The following is a 25,759-nucleotide window of genomic DNA, read 5'->3' on the forward strand; positions in this document are numbered from 1 at the left end:
ACTACCTCACTTCACTTCATACAATGCTTGGCCAAACAAATCCTCTTCATTTTTTCCATGTTCCAGAAACATAAATAATTTGACAAGAAAACGTTGTTTTCTTTGGAAAAGCTGGTTTATTCGCGTGTTTACGTTCTTAAAACACAGAGACAAAACTCTACATCTGTCTTGACCTTAGCTTCAATGAGATTTAGAAAAAAAAAAACTGGAAAAAGACAAAACTAATATGAATAGCCTATATTATTCTCATGTTGTCCTCAAAAGAAGTCGCTACTCTGAGTATTATTCTCGAAAGAAGCAGGAGAACATTGTTTGCGAGGATTCTTTGGATACCTAGTGTGGAAGATAAGCTTACAATATTTAAATTTATTATAAATGTAATAGTGACTTCTGCAACACAACCTTAAAATAGAAATTTTCCAATTAGCAACATTATATTTTCAAATACCAAACTTCGTTTCTTCTATTCCAAAACTTGAATGGGGCATCGTAACCGTTTCGATAACAAAATGTTTTGTCGACATCAAATCCTTTAGAATCTAGTATTGCCTAAAAAAGACGCAGATTTACGTTTTTTAAATTTAGCTAGTAAAAATACCGTATTTACAAATTTTAGTCAAGCCAGACATTGAGTTGCATTGAAATTAAATACAACAGCTATTTTTCTATTGAAAGCACCGGAAATTTCTATCAAGTCTAAATTTTCCTGTATATAAGGTGGTTGACGTCCTCTTGACATACAAATTTCCAATTTTCAAACCTAGAATGTAACAAATACAACCAGTTAGGTAGTTTAAAGCTTTTCATTTACAAATTGCCTTCTAAAACATGTGAACAGCTTTCCTATGAAAGTGGAAAGAGTCCCCCATTATATACAGAATAGGAACTCCCCGCCTTAGCGGGGACCTTCCCCCCCCCCCCTAGGGAGGAAGAAGCAGGGACCAAAGAGAAGACTGAACATTGCAAAACTGATTCCAATCACGTGGAACATGAGTTTTGCCTTCAGCTCTAAAAAAGATACGATACCATACCCACTGATATACAAGATGTCGAAGAATTCAGGTTTAGTCGAACCACAAAACTTGTGGAAGATTCTACTTGGAAATGGCATGCCGCAAAAACTCGTTTACATCTTGAAAGCTTATTACGAAGGATGTGTATCCCTAGTTAGAGTATATGAGGAAGACTCGTCAGTGTTTGATTTTAGAGTAGGGTTCAAAAAAAGGCTGAATACTCTAGCCAATCTCCTTTAATTATTTTATTGATTGGGTACTCAACCATACCCTATGGAGATTTTAAGTAATAGTAGCTGGTAGAAATTTTAACTACACTGACCTTAGAGACGCAGGTGACGTAATCCTTATTGTGCCGGGCCCAAACGCAGCCCAGAAAATGCTTGACGAACTGACATATTTCTCAATCTACCCAATAAACCCAAAGAAAATAAAAGCTCTGCATTTGAACATCACAACGGATTACCAACTAAATCTTAATGGTCTACCACTTGAAGAGGTTGACATTTTCGTTTGACTGGGATCCAAGGTGGATTCAAAGGGAAGATGTAGTCAAGATGTCAAAAGAAGAATATCTAGAGCTTACGCAGTTTTCGCTTAGCTTCGTAAACATCTCTGGGTCTGCCAAGAAATTAGCCTGCAAACGAAGATAAGAATGTTTAAGTTGACAGAGAGGGCAGTTCTGCTCTATGATACTGAATCGTGGTTCATCAAAGCAACTTAGGGACGTGCTCTATTGGATTTTGACCACCGTTATCCATATTCAAATTTAAGCTTTCGGATATCAGATCAGACTTGAAACGACAATGTATACCGACATTACTTCAATACGAAAAAAAAATGTCAAGCATCACCAAGTTCTGCCGGCTTGGACACGCTCTGCGTCACCCCGACGATCACCTCATTAAGCAGATACTTCCCGTTGAACTCTCATCAACATGGTATAGAAGAATAGGAGGACAATTAAAAAGTGGTTGTCACTCATTAGGCAAGATCTGGAGCCTGCTGGTGGTTTTCACATATTTGACCACAAATGGGACAAACACTGACCAAAAACCAAAGAAGAATTGTCACGAGATAAACGATTACTGAACACCCACATTCGGTTAATTTGTTCGGATGCCAGGTGAGGCAGAAACGCCTGGTCCTGCTCCAAGTGCGAGTAAGTAAGTAAGAGCTGTGTTTTCTGAAATTATTAAAAAAGGAATTTTTTAAAATTAGTTTTTTAAACACAAGTAAAGAGCTTCATTAAGCCAAAGATGTTTTTTTTGTCAAAAATTCAGCAGAAATAACAAAGAAAGAAGAAAAAATCATCATAGTAACAAGATTATTCATGAGAACTGATTAAAATAGGTAAAATAAATATGAATAACTTCACACTGGTTCTCGCAGTCCTTACAGACGGTGTTGATTTCTGTTTTATGGCGAGAAAGTGTAATGGGGGCCTGGGAGCCAGCCATCCTATGCTTTTGCAGACACTTCCGGTTCATCCTCACCAATCTATCCCAGTACCCGTTTACAACTGGGTGGACTTTAAGCTGAGCTTACAGTCCCGCCACTGACCCCCGCTCTAAACAAAACTTCTATATAAACAATGGAGACTTGCATTGTTTAGAGCCGTTACTCAGAGATTGTTGGGTCATGTCACCCATACAGGCTTAGTTATTGGACCTTTTGAGAATTATAAACGAAATTCTATTTCAAAATTTTACAAAAAATCAATGAGGTTGATAATGGGAGGGGAACAAAGTGTATGGAAGTGGTCTTATTACTCTCCAATCACTTCCTGTTTTTAAAAGAGCACAAAAAATTCAATTTTTTAACGGATGACCCCCCTTCAAAGTTTCTACGATCACTCCTTCCGTATGAAGTGACCTGAGAAATAACAATAGGATACATTGAAGCCATTTTGCTCTTTCCTCTGGAAAACATTTAATAGGTCTTCCTCCTCTTTCTGAAGAAAGAGGTGCTGCGACTCAAAGGGATTTCCTCTTGAAATCCCCTTTGAGCGTTTTAATATATATCATTTCTAGGGAAATTTTTTGATCCAGTTCATATATAGTTATACTGTGCTCCACATTAAGCCAACTACTAACCATATTTGCTACCTTAACCGCAGCGATATTCTCACATAAAGCACTAATCACTTTATTGCAGCCATCCGGAATGGCAGAAAATGGAAGGACATTCATTAAATCTTTTCCATCAGCTCGATTAAGTGCCTGTTTATAATCGACAAAACCAAGAACGAAAGGGATTTTCGCTTTTGAATCACCGGATCCAGAAGTGTCTGAATCCCGTGATTCAGACACATTTCAATTATGAATCTTTAGGGAAGGGGGTGTATACAAACAAAACTTCTATCGTTGGTGTTAGCCACCCGTTCAATCTTATAACTGCTGCTAAATTTTTTACTTCTACGGAGGGGGACGATTTTGCTCCTGTATCTAAACCGTCTCTTAGTCTAATTAATGTAAAAACTTTTCGACAACATAAGTTTTTCAAAGAAAGTAATGAACCCCATTAAGCCAAAACTGAGCCGAAATACAATAGAATAACATGTGCATCAGAAAACTACCACAAATTACCATCAATAAATAAATGAAACCCAAAACGAACTGAAATTACAATAAATAACTGTGTCAAACTCAAAACAAACAGAAATTAACATGAACAGGGCTGACAACCCCCATGCCTTCTCAAGACCAGAGCTTAATTTGCATTTGAATGGAAAGAAAAAACAGATAAATGTGCATTGTCAGCTTAATATTTATACACTGACATTTATTCCCTAAAGTCTTGATAATTTTTATTTCTTAAAAAATACTAAGTTCTATTTTTTTTAGTAAAGTTCAAATTACGGTACACAGTAAAGTGCAAGTATGGGGGTTGTCAGCCCTACTCATGTTAATTTCTGCTGATTTTGAGTTTGAGTCGGTTATTTATTATAAATTCTGGTCGCTTTAGGTTTCATTTATTTATTTATGGTGATTTATGATAGTTCTACGATTGCTAGATTATTTGGTTTTATTTAAGCTCATTTTCAGTTTAGTAGAGTTCTTTACTTTTCTTCGAAAACTTATTTTGTATAAAAAGTTTTTAAAATCAATTTTCGGTCGTTTTTTACTGATATAGTCTTTTTCATGTAAAATGAAAAAATATTTTATACCTTTTCGGTTTTTTCTGTAAGAATCCATAGTTCGGGTTGCTACTTGTAGATTGGAGAATTTTTTTTCAACAATCTTTAACAACATATACCCTCTTGAAAATCTTGACAAAAACAGTATTGTTAAATCTAGTTTCATTACTTTTCTAGTTGACCTGAAAAGTGAAATTTAAAACCTTTCCCAAAAAATTATATCTATGCTCTTTGTCGACCAAGATACACTTAAACTCTTTTGACTTGAGTTCTTTCAGTTGTTCTTGAGATGTTGCTGAGCAGCCAGCATTATTGGTAACCAGCATACACACCGTCCCTTCTGATTTAGTTTTAAAAGTAACATTTGGTTTTGAAGCATAATGGGCAAATTGTAAAACTGTACAGGGTCGACATACCCAATATCCCTAGAGATATAGTTACTGGTCTCTTTACCTATGCTGAACAGATTGCCTGTCTTAGGAATTTGATCGAATGTGTTTGGAAAATTATTGGTTAAGGAGAAGGGATGCTTGCCCTCCAATCACTATTGACTTTTAAAAAGGGCACTAAAATTTTTAATTTCCAATCAAATTAGCTCCTTTAAAATATCAGTGATACTAATAGTAATGATAGAGCAGCGCTGCCTGCAGCATTATGGACTAACCCGCTTGTTTATGCTTATATTGCTTGTGCTTATACATTGCTTGCTTGTGCTTATATTTATAACATTGCTTGCTTGTGCTTATATTTTGTATTCGTTCTAGGTGCTTGGGTTTATAATAAAGTATAAATAGTCAAATGCTACATGGTGTCAGACGTCATGGAGATCACCCACCCGTCAATAAACTGGAATGCAGACAACCTTGACTCAGAATGGACAGCATTCCAAAACCACGCAAAGCTTATGTGCCAAGGCCCCCTTACTGACAAGTCTGAGAAAGTAGCATGTGCCTACCTCTTAATCTGGGTTGGTGCACAAGGCAGAGAAATCTTCAGCACTTTTGAGCTTGCGGATGAAGAGGAGGACAAAATCGAGATCTACTTCAAGAAGTTTAGAGACTATCCTGCCCCCAAAAAGAATCAAGTGTTCTCCCGCTATGTTTTTCAGAAAAGAGACCAGAACAACACAGAAAGTACTGACAAATACATAACAGAGCTCAAGATTCTAGTTAAACCATGCGGATACTTAAGTGAAAGTGAGATGGTAAGAGACAAAATACTTAGTGGAGTAGGAAATCCTAAACTACGTGAAAAACTATTAGCCGTCGGTGACAGCCTTACTCTGGCCCAAGCTGTCACAATATGTCGAGCTCACGAGTCAACCCAAGCACAACTAAAGACATTCGAACAAAAGGAAATAAAACAAGAAGTGGATGCTGTTGCAAAGAGTCGCTCCAGCTTCTCACTTAAAAAGACAGAGTGCTACTTTTGTGGCGGAAATTACTCACCCCAGCATGTGTGTCCTCAAAAGGGAAAACATGTGCCAAGTGTAAAAAACAAAACCATTTTGCAAAAGTCTGCAAAATTAAGACGGTGAATATCGTTGGAAATGAGGCCACAAACACTCCAGCATTCACCAGTGACCTGTACAACCAGGAAGAAACAGAGGTGTTCCTGTATGCCATTAACAAGGACTCCAGCAAGGATGAAATCTTTGCTGAGATTTCTGTTTGTGGGCAGATCCACATTGATTTCAAGATCGATACGGGTGCTCAGGTCAACATCCTACCTTCACAGTACCTGGACAAGCTGTCGCCAAAGCCAAAGCTGCTGAAAGCCACGCAACGCCTCACCAGCTACTGTGGATCGACAATACCCTATGTAGGAGTTTGCAACATTCCTTGTCACTACAAAAATGGGCCTACACAGCAACTCACCTTTTATGTGGTTGAGTCAAACAACACCCCTATAATTGGGTTTAAAGCAAGCAAAGACATGAACCTGATGAAGCTTGTTCTGAACATTGAAAAATCACCAGTCAGCGAATATAGTGATGTTTTCAAGGGTATAGGCAAACTCGAAACAGAGTGTGAAATATACTTAAAAGACAATGCAACACCCACAGTACATCCAGCTAGGAAAATACCGCTAGCCTTAAAGCAGAAGCTGAAGACCGAGTTGGAGCGCCTAGAAAGTCTCGATATCATCAAAAAGGTCAGTGAGCCAACAGACTGGGTTAATGCCATGGTCATGGTGGAGAAAAAAGATGGTGGTGTGAGACTATGCATCGATCCTGTTGACCTGAACAAGGCGATAAAACGCCCCTACTATCCGGTCCCATCTTTCGACGATGCCGTTGCTGAACTGGATGGAGCGGCAGTATTCAGCAGGCTTGATGCACGCTCAGGCTACTGGATGCTCCCACTTTCCACGCGATCCTCCTACTATACAACCTTCAGCACTATCTACGGCCGATACAGATGGAAGAGATACCCCTTCGGCCTAGTGTCTGCGCAAGACGAGTTCCAGAGAAAAATGGAAGAGGCGTTTGAAGGATTGGAAGGTATCAGAATACTTGTAGATGATATTCTGGTATATGGAAAGAACCGCGAGGAGCACGACCAGAGACTATCCGCCGTTCTTAGAAGAGCCAGAAAAAAAGGAATCCGCTTCAACAGTGAAAAATGCGAATTTTCCAAAGACAAAGTCAAGTACTTTGGATATATCATTAGCAGAGACGGGATAAAACCAGACCCAGAAAAGATTAGGGCTATACAAGACATGCCAAGCCCACAGTCTAAAGAAGAGCTACAGACACTATTAGGAATGCTCAACTTCCTATCGAAATACATACCCGACCTATCCTCGAAAAATAAGCCACTGAGAGATCTTACTAAAGCCACCGATTTCAGATGGGAAACCGATCACGAAGCAAGTATGAAAGAGATCAAGAGCTGCATTTCAGAAAATCTAGTTTTCTTCGACCATAAATGCAAAGTAGTCGAACTCAAGGTTGACGCTTCAAAGCATGGACTTGGAGCTGAGCTCTCCTCAAATGGGAAGATCGTAGGATTTGCATCTAGGGCCCTTAGCACGACTGAACAGAACTATTCTCAACTAGAGAAGGAACTGTATGCGATCGTGTTTGAGTGCAAACCCTTCCATCACTACATCTATGGAAGAAAAACCATCGTGACAACAGATCATCGCCCATTAGAGACCATCTTATCAAGACCACTCCATACGGCACCAGCACGACTACAGCGAATGATGATTCAGATCCAGCCATACGACATCGAAGTACACTATAGCCCGGGGTCAGATATCCCAGTCCCAGATGCACTCTCTCGACTACACCTGCCAGACGTTGATACCAAAATGCAGAATGACATCGAAGTTTTTGTGCATACAGTGATGAAATCCTTGCCAGTGAGCGACTCCAAACTAGACGAAATACGCCGCGAGACAGAAAAAGACACTCAACTCAAGGCAGTCAAAGAACTCATACTCAAAGGATGGCCCGGTACACGCCAGTCGTGCCAAACAGATGCCATTCGATTCTGGAATATCAAAGACGAACTAGCAATCCATGATGGGTTAGTTTTGAAAGGTCAACGAATCATCGTACCCCATCCTCTCAGAACCAACATAATTCATCAGCTACACTCAGCACACCTTGGGATCGACAAAACCAAACAGCGCGCCCGGATGATTGTGTACTGGCCAGGGATGAACGCTGACATTGAGTCCTTCGTCCAAAAATGTGAAACATGTGCTAAATTTGCAGCAAATAATCAAAAGGAACCGTTGATTAGCAACCAGCCGCCCTCACTCCCATGGCAGCACATTGGCATTGACCTTTCCGACTGGAACAAGACCTGCTGTCTCATCACTGCCGACTATTATAGCAGATACTTTGAAATAGACAAATTGTCAAGTCAGACATCAACCGCAATCATCGACAAACTGAAAGCCAACTTCGCACGCTTCGGAATCCCTCGGCTGATAACTTCAGACAACGGCTCACAACTTTTCTCACAAGAGTTCCGAGATTTTGCGCAAGAGTGGGGAATTAGTCTGAAAACCTCCAGCCCCATCTATCCGAGATCAAACGGTCTGGTGGAGAAATCAGTACAAACCTGCAAACGGATACTAACCAAAGCGAAAGAAAGTGGAAACGACCCACATATTGCACTTCTAGAATATAGAAACAGCCCAGTTGACGGCCATGCCTCACCTGCTCATCTCCTCATGAGCCGCCAGCTTCGGTCAGTCCTACCATCAACATACAACCAGCTAAAACCAAGAGTCACCCCCCTTCAGACCTTCCTACAACACAGATCGAAGGAACAGGTAAGACAGAAACGCTATCACGATAAGACTGCGAAACCGCTACGTGAACCTCAACTGGAAGACCAAGTTTTTATCCAGAAGAAAACAAACGGCCCCTGGACCAAAGCGAAAATCATATCATGCCATGAGAACCCCAGATCAAACGTAGTGGAGACAGAAGACGGTTCCAGGCTGCGACGAAATAGAGTCCATATCTCCCGCCATTCCTTTCCCGTAGCCAAGGAAGAGATCCGAATCCAGCCCACCACACAGGACAAAAGCAATGATATATCCCATCCCATCTTAACCGAATCACCCCAGCCAATCCGCAAAGACATCGAAACCTCGCCAAGAAATGTTCCGTTACCAAGAGAAGAAGGTGAACCTTCTGACCCACCCCTTGTCGCACCAACCATCGTTCCTACGCCTGAAAATGCCGCTCCCGACTGCCCAGCCACAGGGACTAAATCCCCTACCACTACATCAAAGGTGATGCCGCACACCCGCAGCAGCAGAGTGGTTAGGCCACCTAAAAGGCCGGATTTGTAGGCAGACCGCCTTTCATGAAAAGAAGGGAGATGCAGCATTATGGACTAACCCGCTTGTTTATGCTTATATTGCTTGTGCTTATACATTGCTTGCTTGTGCTTATATTTATAACATTGCTTGCTTGTGCTTATATTTTGTATTTGTTCTAGGTGCTTGGGTTTATAATAAAGTATAAATAGTCAAATGCTACACTGCCTATGATATTGTGTATATGCACTTTTAATACCTGCATGAATATAATTTTTTCGTTTAATTGAAACTCCCAAAATGTTCCCTATAAGTTTCACCTTAATACCCTACATGTCATTAGAATAGTATTAAAAGTATACATGTAGTGTCTTCTGGCTAGTCAAAAATCCGCCACAAATTACCCTGAAAGGTCTAATTTAATAATGTATACCATTCCTGAGAGGTTGCTTTGTCCCCCCTTTGACAATCATACGCATAGTTTGTTCTGATTTAATTTAACATCCACCTAAATGTTCCTTGAAGGCTTCACCTCAATTGATTAAGATTCAAATTAAAGCTTATTACCATCAACCTAACCTGAAGCTCTGCTGATACGTCCTCTAACAACCTGTGTGAGTATACTGTGTTTCGATTTAGTTCAATACAGTTTCAATATTGCCCAAAATTGTCGCCCTAATGCTCTTAGGTTTAGCAGCATTAGTAGAAGCACCGGTATTAATAGTAGTAACAGAAGTAGTAGTAGTTTAAGCTAAGTAGTACTAGTAGTAGCAGTAGTAATAATAGTAGCAGATGTAGTAGTTGTAGTAATGCGAGTAGAGGCAGTAGCATTAGGATGCAAACATTATCGTCTGGTTAGTTCTCCATCCCCTACAACAAGCTCTGTAAGTTTCAACTTCACACATAAAACTGTTCCTAAGGTTTCTGATTTGCCTTTTTGACAACCTGTGTACAGACTTGGTATTGTTATTCAGTTCATCTTCTTCCCTAAAATTTCACCTCTATACCCTTAGACATAGTTGTAATAGTAGTCACAGTAGTCGTGTTATTATCAACAGTAGTATTAGTAGCATTAATAGTGCTAGTATTAGTACTAGCAGCAGCAATAGTACTAACATATTGTTTTTTGGTCAGTTAAGCCTCACCTCATCAAGCCCTGCAATTTTCAACTTAATATAATTAACCGTTGCTGGGACATGGACAATAGAAAAAAAAGAAAAAACCAAAAGTTTATTTGAGCCCTACGGCCATACACTGCCGTATATAGTTATCAAATATGTTCCTTTGATAACTATATATTCATTTATTTTTCTAGATTTTGATGTTGAGGCTCTTAGCCTTACAAGTAGTCTCAATAGTAGTAGTAGTAATTGGAGTAACAGTAATAGTAGCTGTCGGACTAGTAAATGTAACAGTGGTAGTAGTACTAGTAAAAGCATGTATATATTTTCGCCAGCGTATCTTTTCGACTGTTCATCTTCCCCTTTTAGCTTTTCCTGAAAGTTGCAAATTAATACCCAAATCAATTCTTGAGGCTCTTTTGACAATCTGAATGCACATAGTGTCCTTTGATTTGGTTCAAATTTGCCCACAACATTCTCTCAAATTTTCACCTTCATAGACTTGGATTAATAGTACTAGCATCACAGTAGTTGAGGTGGTAGTGGGGGAAGTAGTAGCAGAACTAGTGTCGTAATAGTTGTTGTAATAGCAGCAGTATTAACAACAGTATTAACATGTACATGTCGCCTTTGGATCATTTGAACATCCTCCTCATGATTTCCTGGAGGATGATACGGTAAGCTATTCCAAAAATATTGTTTGTCCAACTCTTTAAAATGTAAAAAATTGAATATGAACAAACTTTTTGTACGTTTTTAAGTTTATTTTGTAAGCCCCCTCCCCCTCCAAAAGAAACCCTGTATACGATTCTGGAACTAGCATTAGTAAAAGTAGGAGCGACAGTAATGTTAGTGGCGGCATGCACATATTAACTTTCTGACAATTCATCTTCATCTTTAACTCTGAAACTTACAACTTAATACCAAAATCCGTTCATGAGATACACCCTTTTGACGATCTGCATGCACTTAGTATGTTTTGATTAACTATGTTTAGCAGTATCAATAGAAGTAGTAGCACGCATACGTTTCCTTTCGAAAAGTTGAACATCCCACTCATGATGCCCCAGAAGTTTCCTCTTGATACGGTAAGCTGGTCCAAATATATGTGACCTTTTAGCACCATTTCGTTGCAATTGGGGTAGTAGTTGGAGTAGTTTAATTGCAATGGTAGCAATAACAGTACAAACAGTATTGGTATTAGTACTAGTAAGGGCATACACATGTTATCTTTTTTTCAATTCATCTTCACCTTCAAGTATTCTCTGAAAGTTCCAACTTAACACCAAAATCCATTTTTGAGATATACCCATTTGACAATCTGCATGCACATAGTATGTTTTGATTAAGTTCAAATTAGCCCTAAATATGCTGTCAAATTTTCACCTTAATACCCATAGCCTTAATTGTGCTAGAATCATAGCACTAGTTGTAGTCGTAGGAACAGTAGTAGCAGCAGTATTAATAGCAGTAGTAGCAGGTGCATGTTTCCTTTCGGACAATTGAGCATCCAACTCATGACGCCCCAGAAGTTTCGTCTTGAAACGGTAAGCTGGGCCAAAATTTGCTAATATGCTCTTACAAGCAATCTGTGTACACATATTATGTTTTGATTTGTTGAATTTTCCCCAAAACGTTTTCTCAAGTGTTGTATAAAGGGAACTAGACATTTCAATTTCCAATTAAATAAGCCTTCTCTAAAGTTTCACACGGCCACCCCTTCCTTAAAATCTTATATGTCTTCAGGACATAACTTACAATTCTTGTCCCTACGTCCTGAGGGGTTGTTTCAACCCCAAAGGCCTTGTTGAATGATCTTTTGACTGTTTTGAACCAAATTGGCTGTCTCAAAATTTCTATCAGATGTATTTGGGAAAAAGAGGACATGGTGGGGGGAGCTAATTGCCCTCCGGTCACTTTGATTCCTAAAAAGAATTCTAGAACTTCTGATTTTCAATAGAATGAGCCACGTCCAAAATTTATACGACCATCCCTATCCATAAAAACCTTAAATTTTAAATGGGCAACTGATACTTATAGCCCTTGGTCGGGGCGGGGTTGTCATCCTCCACAACATAATTACTGGGTTTTTCAAATATAGTGAGCAAAATATCTATATCAAAATTTTGATTGGGTATGTTCGGGGAAATGATGGGCGTAGGAAGGGGGGCTGAATGCCCTCCCCAATCATTTCTGACTATTAAAAAGGACACTATGACTTTCAATTTCCAATCGAATGAGCACCTTTCGAAGTTTCTACGACAACTCCTTCAATATGAAGTGCCCTGATCTAAAGCAAACCAGACAAAAATAAATAATACATTATGCCAACATCGTTCTTTACTTAGGTAGCGCTATTACACTGCCTATGATATGCACCACCATACGAAATAACTTGCTTCCTACCATCACACTCCCTCTTATCATCCTTCTGATAGCGGGGTCACCCTTATAATAAAGAGGTTCAATTAAAGTTTTCTTAAAATAGCTAGGTATTTTCCCTATTTCAAATACCATAGTCAAAATCTTCAAGAATTTCATTTCTAATATCGCAACCACCATGTTTTGAAAATTCATGTACCACACAAGCAGCATCTGAAGCCTTAATATTTTTTAATCCTTTTACCACTGTATCTAACCCCCTACTTGTAAAATAAGTCTCTTACTTCCAATTTGTCATCAACTTTACCATGGTTTAACACATTCTCAAAACGCTCTGCCTCCCTCTAATACTTCCCAGTCATTAACTGAGACGCCATTCCCATCTTTAAGTGGAACAATCCAGTTTTGCTACTTAATCTTAATTTTTGAACATGCCAATTGGTAACATGAACATCTTACCACTATGACGTCGGGCTGCATAATCAAGATCCTTTGCAATTTTATCCACGGCCTCTATTTTCCCACCTCCTTAATTAATTCTTTAGTGCCTTCTTATTTCTCTTTCTTTTCTTTTATTCTATTCTCGTATAATCTATCATTCATCTATAGAGAATGAAAAAGTGTTTTTAATAATGTCCCTAGCTCCATTTCTAACTTTCCTCCTTAAGATATGTTCTACTTATTTGCAGAGCTATTCTATTTCCCAGAGTTATTCTATGCATCTTTTACGTTGTTAATTCTAAGGTCTCAAGCTTCATGGTAAGCTTTTCAATTTCTCGTCCTTGAGTCTATCAACGTCATAACTATCTGGAAGATAGCTACCCTTCCTAAATTTCAGCTTCATATTGACTCTAGACTCGGAATTCCTAACTTATGACTCAAACCCATCCAGTGGGGCATGACAATATTCAGGCAGATCAGAGGCAGGACATGCACCCTTTAACTGACTGTATTTTGGAACTTTAATTCAGAAAAAAAAAACTTTGTTTTTATTCCTATATTCACGGTGCAAGATACTTAAAGGTATCCGATATGCCGCTATTCAATCACCTCCTTTTGAAACATCGAGGTTTTAAATGTCTGTTGAACCTTCGGTTGAAGGAATCAACAGAGGGATTTACAGGAACAAAATCTCCAGGAAGATCGTTCCAGATAGAAGTACAACGATGGATGAAATTGTTCCTCAAGCATTCGGTTCTTGGCATGTACTCTTTTAGATAATTGGAACGAGCTATAAGCCTTAGCGTCTGCCTTGTCGAATGACCAAGGGGGGGGGGGAATAATGCGAGAGAGCTCATTTGAAGGAGGCAAATTTGTATACTTGTAGAAAACAACCAGAGTGAGTCATTTGTAGAGGTCTAACCCACCCTGTTTGCCCTATTCTGAATCATCTGGAGTAGTGCTCATAGCGTTCTGGGGTACCAGTATATAGCAGGCATCCATAATCAGTTGTGAATCTGGTACAGGACTTGTAAAGAGGGACAATCGAGCTAGATGAGAGAAGATTTTGGCGGCGAAGAGTAACTCCGAGCTTTCTTGCGCTGAAGGTTGTCATCCCATCAAGGTGGTTATTCCAAGAGAGATTAGTGGAGAAATCAGCCCTCAGTAGATGAAGCTCGTCGACTCTCCTTACAGTTTAATTTTTAAAAATAAAACTAGGGTGCTTGTGCGGCACATCTAGATGCCGCAAAATGTGAAGGATCTTAGGAGCAGAAAAATTCACACGATCCAGGACAGTACAGGGTTGGTTGACGAAATTTGGCAATTTTTTACTGTCTTTATCCAGATTGGAAAATTCGCAGAAGCAAGAGCTTCAGCCTTTTCATGTGGATCTTGTACCACAGTCCGGTTATTCTGTAGAGAGGGAATTGAAGTTCCCTTGGACGACGGTAGAGCCTCCTTGAAAATTCTCCACCAAATTATTGCTGATGCATGCTGAACCTTGGTGGTAAATTTTTCCCTATACCGAATCCGGAAATGCCAAATCACACGAACTGCATCCTTGCGCGTCCTGATGAATGCAATCCTGTCATCTTTGCTCTTTGAAAGTAGCCATCGCTTGTGTGCCTTTTGCTTTACTCGGATAGACTTCTTACAATGGGCCTTGACAATTATTGCTGAAGCAAGCTCAACCTTGGTGGTAAATTTCTCCTTATACCGAATCTGGAAATGCCGAATCGCAGGAACTGCATCCTTGCGCGTGTTGATGAATGCAATTCTGTCCTCTTTGCTATTCGAAAGTAGCCATCGCTTGTGTGCCTTTTGCTTTACTCAATTGCCTTCTTACACTAGGCACTGAATCAAGGTTTGTCCTTACTGGACACCTAGATCCGCTTTATGGGGATATGTTTTTCAACAGAGTCAACTATGGCCTGCTGGTAATTTTCTGCAGCTGTCTCTGGGCCTTCAAGGAGAAATGGTTTCCACTGCTGAGAACAAAGAGTGTTTCTCAAACCGTCCCAATCACCTCTTTTTTATATTGTCGGCTAATACTTTATTGGAGGCGGAATACGAAAGTTTCCACGTGCAATGACGGCGAATTGGTCACTTGTGAAAGCATGAGCATCTACCTTAAAGGAGTAAGGTTGATCTGCAAGAAAGCGGTCAAGACGAAATGATCCGTTTGAGCCGTGACGAGTGTCAAAATCGACAAGTTGTTACAGCTCGTATGACACAGATAGATCATATAAGCCCAACCACTCCTTGTCAACTTCTTGCTGCGAAGCTACACGCTATGATGAGCGTTGAAGTCTTCATCGATGATACGGCAGACTTAGCGCACTTGGCTCGAACGTATTTGAGGAAGGCTTCAACGTAGCTGGTAATCTGGAAGGTTGAGAGTTATACACAGTACTAACTTCATGGACTTACTTGGGAGGGTCACCCTAACCCATAGAGCTTCTTGTGCTGAAACTGGTTTATTTAGGCATGATTATGGTATATCGCTCTGTAGAAAAACAGCAACACCTCCTCCTCCGTATTTACCACCGTCACTACGTTCATGGTTGAGATTGGTCTCAGCGATGGAAATGATAGACGGTTTGACCAAGTTCACTAATTATAGGAGCTGTTCAAACTTCGATCTAAATGGCAACCGCAAACAGGTCCATTTGGTTGGTCTGTAGACGCGCTAAAGGTAGTCTACAAAAGGTCTATTTGTCCGAGGCTTTTATTTTTGTCAATCATAACCAGGTAGAAGAAGCTTTGCCGGTTGGTTAGCCCGACAAGTACTATGCATCTATTGCCATTACCATTAGACAGGGAACGGTTCCAGGATGCACCTTGTTGCCGCATCTTCAAAATGGAGAAAATTCACATGCTTTTGAAAAACAAAAAAGATACATAATAATTGCAATGACGAGACACATTATAGAAAAGGTATTGTATTCAGACAATATTGTTCATCTTCACACCCAAAACAGATACCGATTTAATGCCTTTTAAACTTATTTCACGTGAATACACTGAATATTTTGAATTTTTTTTTTTAAGTATCACAAGGGGGCACCAGGATTTAGAAACACCTAGGTGGGGAATGGCCTAAAATAGGCTGGGAACTGCTGCTCTAGACGCTATTAGATGGTGGCCATTACTTTTACCATCAATAAAAGTGCTCCTATATATCCTAGTTTCTTTTTTATCAATCTGTACAGTCTGATTTACAATAACATAATCAATCCGGTTGGCGTCTTAACGTATTGTAAGTACCATGTCAAATTACAGGACACTGTATGTATGACCAAAAAACCATATTGGTTTTTGATTACACAAAAAACCATGATTGTGCCAACAAAATTGCAACAATCTATTATCATTTCTATTTTCCTTTCCTAGATCAAACTTAATACCATCTGTACTGTTTGTACCAAGCCGAGAGCATCAAAGTCTCTTAATAAAAATGCCAAATTTCTGCCTGGGATCCACGGAAACTATTAAGGGAAGGGGGAATCTTAGAGGGTCAATTTTCTCACCTACACCCCTCAAATTGACGCCACTGATTTTCCCACTCTATAGTACAACTAATTTTTTAACGCTCGTAAGTTTTGATAAATCATTTTGAACTTAACAAGTGCTATATATTTGAAATTACCATGAAAAATCTATTCTTTTTATGTATATATTAGCGTCAAAATTCTCTTTAGTTTTAGAACATCGATTGCTATAAACATGTGTCACTCTTTATGAGTCACTCTTTTTTACAGTTCAACAGTAAGTTGTTTACTGCTTTATCAAGAATAATTTAGAGAAAGAGTCAAACTTTAGCGTAAAGAGCTGGGTGCTGAGAAGGGAACAGCCCCTTTCATACACGGATTAATTTCTGTTCGTTTTAAGTTTTAATGTTGCTCCTTACTTTCATTTAAAAAAACATAGTTTTTTTTATTTAATACAATAAAAGGATTTTTTGCGAGCTGGAAAGTGAAGGCAGCTAGTAGTTTTTGGCGTTAAATTCAAATTATTTACTCATTATTTTAATAAAACTTCCAATTTTGGATTTATTTTCATTTTGTTGACAAATTTGTTGACATATACATTTTGTTGTCAAGCATTTTCGAAAATCTTGCAAAATAACGACCGAGAGCTATTTTTTACGTTGGCTCATAAATAAATGTTGATATGAAAATAGAGGCAAGGTCAATTTTTGACTAACTAGTTTTTAAGTTGTTATTTGCCACTAGCCGGTATAATTTTCACCAGCCTGTCTTATAAGCCAGCTTCCTTTCCATTGGTTTTTCGCGACTGGCACTTTTGTGTCGGCAAAGCACAGCTTATGAGTTATAAATCCTTAAGATAGTCTCACTAATAAATATGGGTCCTAAATATTTTTCCAGGATGAGCGAGCCTACAAAACTCTTTGCTTTTGAGCGAGGGGGAAGATTTAACCATAAATTTATCTTGCAAAAAGTAAGGCCTTCAAACATTTAGTTTGTGAGAATTTGAATTTAAGAATTGAATCAAATTTGAATTTGAGTTTGTGAGAATAAGAATTTTGAAGTACTCTTCGTTCTTTTACCGATTAGTTGACATTAAAAAAAACATTTACTTTGATACTTGGATCCCATAGGAAACGAATTCCTAGATGGATCCCAATAGTAACTAGACGGATCCTGAAAGTAAAATGGATACCAAATATAAACGAGCGTGATTATAAGGAAAAGCATATTACCTGGAGATCTGAAGCTTCCTGGTCCCAAACTGGATCAGACCTCATATATCCACCAACTTTCCTAAAATTTAAAGCAATTGAGAACTGATGCCCTTCTAAACTATACAAATTAAAATAGCTATTAACACAATTAAGTAAAATCTCAAACTAAAAGATAAGACTAAAAAAAGCAAAAGCAAAAACTAAAAAAAAACTAAAAAGCGATTAATTAAAGTCGATATTAATCGATTAACACGAACATTCTTGTAAATGTTAGTAGTGCCGAGTCTAATTCTTATAATTTGAAAATTTGAATCTTAGACAAGAGTAATGTTTAAAATTAAAAAAAAAAACACTTAAATAAACTCTGAACACCAAATTGTTGAATAAACAGCATCTGAACTGTGAAAGAGTCTCCTCCGTCACTCATTTGTATTCTAGAGCAAATAAACATATCAGAAAAATGTTGCTATTACAAAAGCTGAATAGGTTTTCTCTTTTACTTATATTGCTACAAACTCACCACAGTGTTCAGTGCTCTAAAGATGACATGCGGGCCAAGATCCCTAATCATTACTCTGGTTGATTCTGAATTGACCCGACCAGTGATCTTTATTTGCTCCTCAATCTAAGTGGTTAGTTTTCTCCATGTTCGAAACATTTCAGAGCAGTCTTCACTATTTTGTTTTTTTGAAGTAAAAATAGAAACCTAACAGCAATTTTGAGAAAAAGAAACTTTTTGAAACACCAAAAACCTACAAAAAGCTTACTAGACAAGCGGTTCTTTTTTCTTTTTATATTTTTTCATTTATATTTTGACCCAAAATTTTTTTTTCCGTAAGAACATAATTTCAAACATAAAGTTTAAACTATAAGACTTTAACTGTATTCAGTGCTGAAAATATATCCAGTAATTATATTAATTATAGACCTCAGTCATTTCATATTTTTGGTCTTATTTTACAATTGTTATAAAGTTTCTCTTCGCATATTTTTTAAATTTGATCCAAATTAGAGCGTTTTCTTCTAGTGGCAATTCAAACCTTAATATGTTTTTGTTATTTCTCATTAATATCATAGATATGTTTTTCATTTAGGAATTAGCCACACTAGACCAATTCATCTTCTTCGTCTTCTAAATATTTTATTTCTTGCCATTTTGGATCACTACAATGTGGTGGGAGTCGTTTTTTTTTTTTTTTTTTTTTTTTTTTTTTTTTTTTTTTTTTTTTTTTTTTTTTTTTTTTTTTTTTTTAATGGAAATAATGGGCAAGAATGATTATATACTTTCTTCTTGGTCTTGCAAAGATTTTAGCGGTTACTACTGGTGTTGGGAGAAATCTCATTGAAATGTCTTGATTTCTTCTTTTATCCGTGGTTGGTTCTAGATTACAAATATGACTCTGACTTTCAATGCTGTTTACTCAAATACAATATTGCAAGTTAGCGCTGTCCATAGTATAGTGTTAAGTAATTTTCGAAGAAAAAAGAAATTTTGAAAAAAATATGAAGTTTTTGAAACTACCTTGTGTAGATTTTCATTTCTGGGCGATTTTTGATGTAAACATCTAGATTTCTGGGTTTTGGAGCATCCATTTGAATAGCCTCTGGTAGATAAAAGCACATTTCATATGACCTAAGGTCTCCACCCGAAGTGGGACTAACCTTGGTTGACACAGGCGCAGTCATGTCTACTTTAGCACCTGCCAAAAACAGAATTGAAAAATCATACGAATTCTAAATCAACATAATAATAAAACACGACAAACGTAATGAATTGCACACCCTTCAAATTCATAAGCGTAACTGATTCAGAACTTTTTTGCAAGTGCTCTCCATAAAACCTAGAATTACCAATAAAGTTAAGCGTTCATCAGACTCCAACTGAAATGAAACCTGAGTGGAATCGTAACAAAAGCTTCAGGTGCAATTGCAGTTAGAATTTAACGCCATCTTTTTCTCCCAATAAGTAATCTTGATAAATAAGTCATATAGAATAGAGAGCTCGCTGCTTGCTGAATATTCGGAATTGGGGGTATGCTCCATAAGTCGATTTGTTCCAGAATGGTATATGATAACAGAATGGTAGATGATGGGACATTAGTGTCCCAGGACCTTTATGATAATTAGGATTGTTTTGTTATCTTTGGAAGCATCATTAGCCATTATAAAGTTTATTCAGACAAAAAGAAACAAGACGATTTGGTTGAAAAATTTATCATCAAAAAGTGTTAACGCTTTGCAGGAAATATAGGATAAATAGATAATACTTTTGTTTGTTGTTTTATCTTGACTTTTAATAGATTTTGGTAAAATTGCAGCCTTTGCTAAATTTGAAAACTGTTGAATACATAACTTCCTCTCGGGCAATATTTGATTCAGCTCTTCATTAAAGGCATATTTAAATACAAATAAAAAGGAATGGAAACTGATTGACACGCTCGTCGGTGGCCTAGCCTGTTATATCTATGATAATGGGACGGTCTTCACTTGCAACACCTTTAGCAAGTTATTCTTCTTTTTCATTCAACAATTTTTTAGTGACAACTTTGGACATAATATAGGTGAAATTCCTTAAGCCAGAGACTTGGCCATCCGACTTATCCAATTATCTAATATCATGGTTCCATCTAAGAGGGTTGAGCTGGATCAGTCCAATAAGTAATCCAATTCAGGCCTATGATCACTTATACTTACGCATCATCAAAAGAAGGGTGACAAAAGAGGTTAACAAAGCGTTGCCACTTTGTATTATTTTATAGGCTACAAAAAAATAAAAGAAAATGTTTCAGTAATAAATTTTATTTGGGACTAGATACAATTATTGGGCTCATTGTAGCTAATCGTTAAATGAAAAAAAAAAAAATCATATCCGAGCTGATTTTGATTTTAGGGAAAAAAAATCGGATCCACCACACTGTATAACCAAAGATAGCCAAAAAGTGCCAAATCTTTCAATATTAGGACAGGGGGGGGATTTAATGTCTCTTAGGCAGAAACGGTTGGTTTCTGTCAAACTTGTACCCCATTAATAGAAAGTCTGAAGAAAGAAACTTGACTCAAAGGTATAAAATGTCTTTATTAAAGTCTCCATCTCTGTAGCTATCTGCCTATTGAATTCAAGTGGATCCAAACACTGTGTCTGGAAAATAGGCCGGCATTAAAAAGTATCTTAGACCGCACTGTCTTTCCATCTACAATTAAAACATAACAGAATATAGAAAAAAGGGTGTAATTTTCAATAAGATAACAAAATAACTTTTTTTAAGTAACAACAGAAGTCTCCACATCTCTTCGATATTTTCAATATTTTAGCTCCACTTCTAGCAGCCTTTATCAACAGTAAAAAGAGAAAAAAAAACTAAGGTAGAATAAAAAAAAATACATAAAGAGTAGGGAAAAGACAAAAACACAAACGCTACACAAAAACAAAAAGAAAGGTAAAAAGAACCTCAGATGTTAATAAAGTTCAATATTCGGCTTTTTATGCAGCACAAAGCACAAGGCGAACAAGGCAGGACAGATCAGGATATATTCCTGATAATAGAATCTATCAAAATGAGATAGTGCATTTTTGTTTATTTAGGTTAGATTTTCTTCTTTTCTTTTATAAAGGGTTCCAGTAGCGAACCCAAGATATTTGGACTTTTATTGTTATTAGTGAAGAAAAAGAAGTTTTGTTGTTATTTTTCCAGGGATCAGAAGTTGCGTACACTTTTGAATATCTGTACTATCTGTCTCTTATTCCAAATCATGTGTCCCATAAGTCTCAAGTGTCTATTATTATCTGAGCACTTTTATGCAAAGGTCAGAGAATGGAGTATGCCTCTGAAAATCATTATTCTCTTGTTCTATTAGCCCTAAGTGCTTGTCCTGTAAAGTTCAAGCTAATCAGTGAGAAAAGCATACCTTCCTTTCGAACACTTTTTGCTGTTGCAGGCGGTGTTGGAGGGGCTACGGGCTCACCGTGCTCTTTTTATCGTGCAGAGTGAAAGTTATTCTATGGTTCCGCTTTAAAAAGGTGCAATATGCCAACCTTTCTTCTTGAAGTTTGCGGGGAGAGAGAGTGCCGAGGGGATAGCAGGCCCACTTTCTAGATGAAGTCAGCCGGAATGTATATCTTTGTAAATTTTCAATCCGACAAGTCACAATTGCTACACATCTACTGAAATGTTGGATTTTGAAATGGTATTGGAGTGGCCACAGACACACTGTAAATCTGAAATCACACAGATTGAAAAATCCTACGTAATTCTTACTCAAGGAATATACAGCATACCTATCGTTAGGCTAAAATCTTGGCCTAGGGAGAGGGTATGGGGGCGGATCTATTAAAGAGACAGCAGACCCATTTCGGTCCTCCAGTTATATGCCTTAAAAACTCTCACATGATTCTGGGTTAAACAGCACACAATATGTCAACTTATCTACTACAAAGTAGACTGGGGGAGAGGGGATTAAGGAGAAGTCACGGAAATACTTTTCAGATTATTTTGAACCAAATCAGGATTAAGCTCATTCTTGCACCGAGTCATTATCAAGTTTTTTCCGATGTGTACCACATCAATAAAGTTGTCAGTCCCTCAGCACTTTCAAAACGGTGCATCCCCATGAACAAATTTTCCTACAAAACTAGCGTCATATACTTTTATCTGCTCTTCAATTATTTGTTGAACAGTGTCTAAAAAAATATCTACTAAATTATAAAATCAATTTTCTTGCCCTGAGACAACTTTCTAATATTACTTCTAAGAAAAGAGCAAAAGGTAAGCTCCATTTACTTCAGTAATAAGAAAACTACTAAAGATTTAGCGGGGCAAAACTGGACCGAAATTGTTTGTAATGGTAGATGGAAGGATTTTTAGACCCGTGGAAAATACTACTTTTTCAAATGTCAAAATTTTTCCTCTTATTGTCGTAAAATGATATTGAGGTGATTGGCAATGGCACATCTTAAGGATATCTTAGACCAGGAGCGGATCCAGGATTTTTTTTAGCGGGGGGCGCATAACCGTTGCTGCAATAAACTTGCAAACAAAGAAATAGCTGTAATTTAAAGGGAACATCAACAATGATACGCCGTAGGTAGGTAGTGGAAATAATGCTACTACTACTAATAACTAACCGCAGCACTGAGCCACCTGAGGCCAAACAGCTATGCACACTCTTCCTCCATCCCAATCTACTCAAAGCCTCCTTTTTACACCCTACCAGGAAGTTCCCATTTCCTTTAAATCCTTCTTTATGACATCCTCCAACCCCAAACGCGGACAACCTGTTTTCCATTTAACCTTAGACGGTTGGCCGAAAAGGGCAATCTATCATCCTTCATCTGCAGAACGTGCCCTAACCATCTCAACCTTTCTCTCATTATAGCCTTAAAAAGCACGATTGAACCACACTTTTCGTACAGCCTACAATTTGAAATACCTTCAGTCAGTCAGCTACCCAGAACAATTCCGTAGGCAGTTTCTTTGGAAAACATCTGGCAAACCTTCATCCGTTTTCCTGCAATTTGCTTAGTAATTACTATGGTAATAAAAAGTAGGAAATGATGGTTAAGATACAACTCGTATGCTTCAATGCAAGTATCTCATTTAATATTTTCAGCACTAAAGGTTCACTGCTTTGTCCAAAATAAAATGAGAATTTGCGACATATTGGCTCAGTCTTAGATTTCAAAGTTTAAGATCAGGTGCGGAATCTAAATTTTTAGGTAGGAACACAATAAGTGAATAACATGTCATTGACGCATCGGAAAATCTGTCGATCATGTCAGAAATAATGTAATCTAGTACTGGAATATAAATAACTCTTTCCCAATAAAGGAGGACATTACGTTGGTCTTCTTGTGAGACAGTGGGGTACTTTGAGCGATATTTTTTTTTTTGCCGTTCTTGGAATACAAACAGTCACGTCCACAGCTCATAGCTTTCTCTGCGCTTTCAAATATAATCTGGAAAACCTTATTATACTTCCTCCTTGTTTTTTGAAAGCTTTAGGGTTTTGGATACTTTTCTGTTGCTGAGAATACGTCTAATGTTTCAGTCTGAAGTAATCTGCTTATTTCAAGAGTTTTGTCAGTTATATCACTCAAACAGTATACAGTAATAATAAAGTCGCAGGTTAAAATTATCATCTAAGAATCGCAATATACTTTTGTGACGTATCCAATGAGCAACCTTGTACATGATGACCTAAAACATTTTTAAGGACAAAATTTAGTTGTACCGATGCGCTAAACATATTTGCAACATCGTTAATATTACCTACAGCATTCGTGATATTTTGGCTTTCATTGCACTTCAAAATCGATTGGTTAAGAGAATGGTTTTTGCATCCACAGAGACTGCTTCTTTTGGCAACTTTTTGCAAAAAAGGTAAAAGGTTGCAACCCCTTGCATTTCAAAATGTTGACGCTGCATCCAGCGCAGCTTATGCCAACACAAATGTCAACGATTAATCCGATGTCTTCCATTAACTGGAGCACAGACTTGCCTTAAATCTCACATGTTTCATGTTCAGTTATACCCTTATGGGTTGTTCCGTGAAGGTCAATAAATCCAGCAAAGTCTTTTGCAATGCTGCTGTCATAAAGATAGGGCAGAGAAAGACTAGAAGGCATAATATTTTTCATTGACAGTTGTTTGGGAAACTAACAAAACCTATGCTAACCCAAAAACAGCCTCCAGTTGGAAATGAAACCTCCCAAGAGATAGCAAACCGGTCATTTTCTGGTGATGCAGGCATACAGGTGAACTTCATTTCATAGGGCGGGAAAGACATAAAACATTGAGCTAGGTATAGCTTCGGCAAAACACCTCACACTTTTGGAACGATATGGAAAAATATGGGGAAACCCTCAAATATATGACTTTTTGAAGGGAGGGAACTAAATCTAGTCTCCCTGAATATGTTCCTGCACTGGGGGCAATCATTTTTCGTACATAAGACCTCTGAACATAAAAATCATACATTGTTTTAGGAAAATTCTATTGTTATGCGGTTTATTTTGAACCTGAGCGATTCTCAGACCTGATCATTAATGCAATGAAAGAAGTTTTTGAGAGAGAGAAAAAAGCTTACTTTTTTCGTTGTCCCCGTCAATATATCGAAATAGTTTCATGAACATGTCACGAGACGGCACTTGAAATGCACGATATGTGGTGCACACGACATTTCTCGCCGGATATAACCTTAGTTCCAATCCATCCTGAAAGGAAAATTTAGTATGTTGTAGATGTAGTTGCCAAAAGTCTAAGAAAATAACCTCAACAAAAATCATCAAAAAATCCCACAACTAAAAAGATAAAATCTAAAAGGGAAACTTCCTGTAACAGCTTTGTTTTTGATAAAATAAAACTTCTGAAAGGCTCCTTCAGAAACATTAAATTTAGACCCCTATACTTTGGAAAGCTTTTAAGTGCCTCTTTTTACTCTTAAGACGTCACAGTGGCGCCCAAAATTTTCCTCCATTAGCTAAATTCTTTTAAACAAGCTTTTATGAATCAACACGTTTCTTAACTAATAATCTAGGTCCAAGATTATTATGTGTAATTTAAGGGCATTTCAAAGACCAGAGTATCCAGAAAGATACCAAAATAGCCGAAACAAAATTGTGAAAAAAAATCACTCAGGAAGAAAAATCATAGCAAAGAAAACTTAATAAACATATTTCATTTCCATTACAATCAGCACGATTTATATTTACAACGTCTACACTTGTCTTTTCAATATGAAATAGAAATAAGTAAGCTTACTAAAAGTACATAAGTTGTTGGACTTACACCATATTCTGCTAGAAGTGTGTAATTTGCCATCTCCACACCTGCAAAAGCTGATCCAGCTCTGCTAAAAAATTCCAATTGACCATACACACTGCCGAACACCGTGATAATGAAGCAAATAATCGATTTTGACATCGTTCTTTTAATAAATGCTTTTACTGTAGAATCTCATACATGACTGAGAGCTCTGTATCCGCTTAGAAAAATGTTAATTTTTATCAACATGTGTTAAACACGTGTTAACTGATCATGCACCGAAAAAGAATTATGCAATTTTAGTGCGTATGTTAACACCCGTAAAAAATAGAAAATAAAAGAAAAGATTTAGATATACTTGGCAATCAGAATATATGTGCCACAGATTTTATACATGGTTCTTTGTTTTT

The 25,759-nt window shown here is 37.6% G+C and overlaps 1 protein-coding gene across 1 annotated transcript; it reads right to left on the bottom strand.

The window, feature by feature from the left end:
• Nucleotides 1–351: 351 nt before the first annotated feature.
• On the bottom strand, nucleotides 352–25,582 carry LOC136039335 (heme-binding protein 1-like). Its single transcript, XM_065722961.1, has 5 exons — nucleotides 25,374–25,582; nucleotides 24,673–24,799; nucleotides 19,112–19,289; nucleotides 17,608–17,668; nucleotides 352–549 (listed from the first exon to the last, which is right to left on the bottom strand). The coding sequence occupies exons 1-5, from the start codon at nucleotides 25,506–25,508 to the stop codon at nucleotides 433–435; spliced, it is 618 nt and encodes a 205-aa protein (XP_065579033.1). The 5' UTR covers nucleotides 25,509–25,582; the 3' UTR covers nucleotides 352–432.
• Nucleotides 25,583–25,759: the final 177 nt, after the last annotated feature.

Source organism: Artemia franciscana, chromosome 19 (genome assembly GCF_032884065.1).
Source record: "Artemia franciscana chromosome 19, ASM3288406v1, whole genome shotgun sequence".
Lineage (NCBI taxonomy): Eukaryota > Metazoa > Arthropoda > Branchiopoda > Anostraca > Artemiidae > Artemia > Artemia franciscana.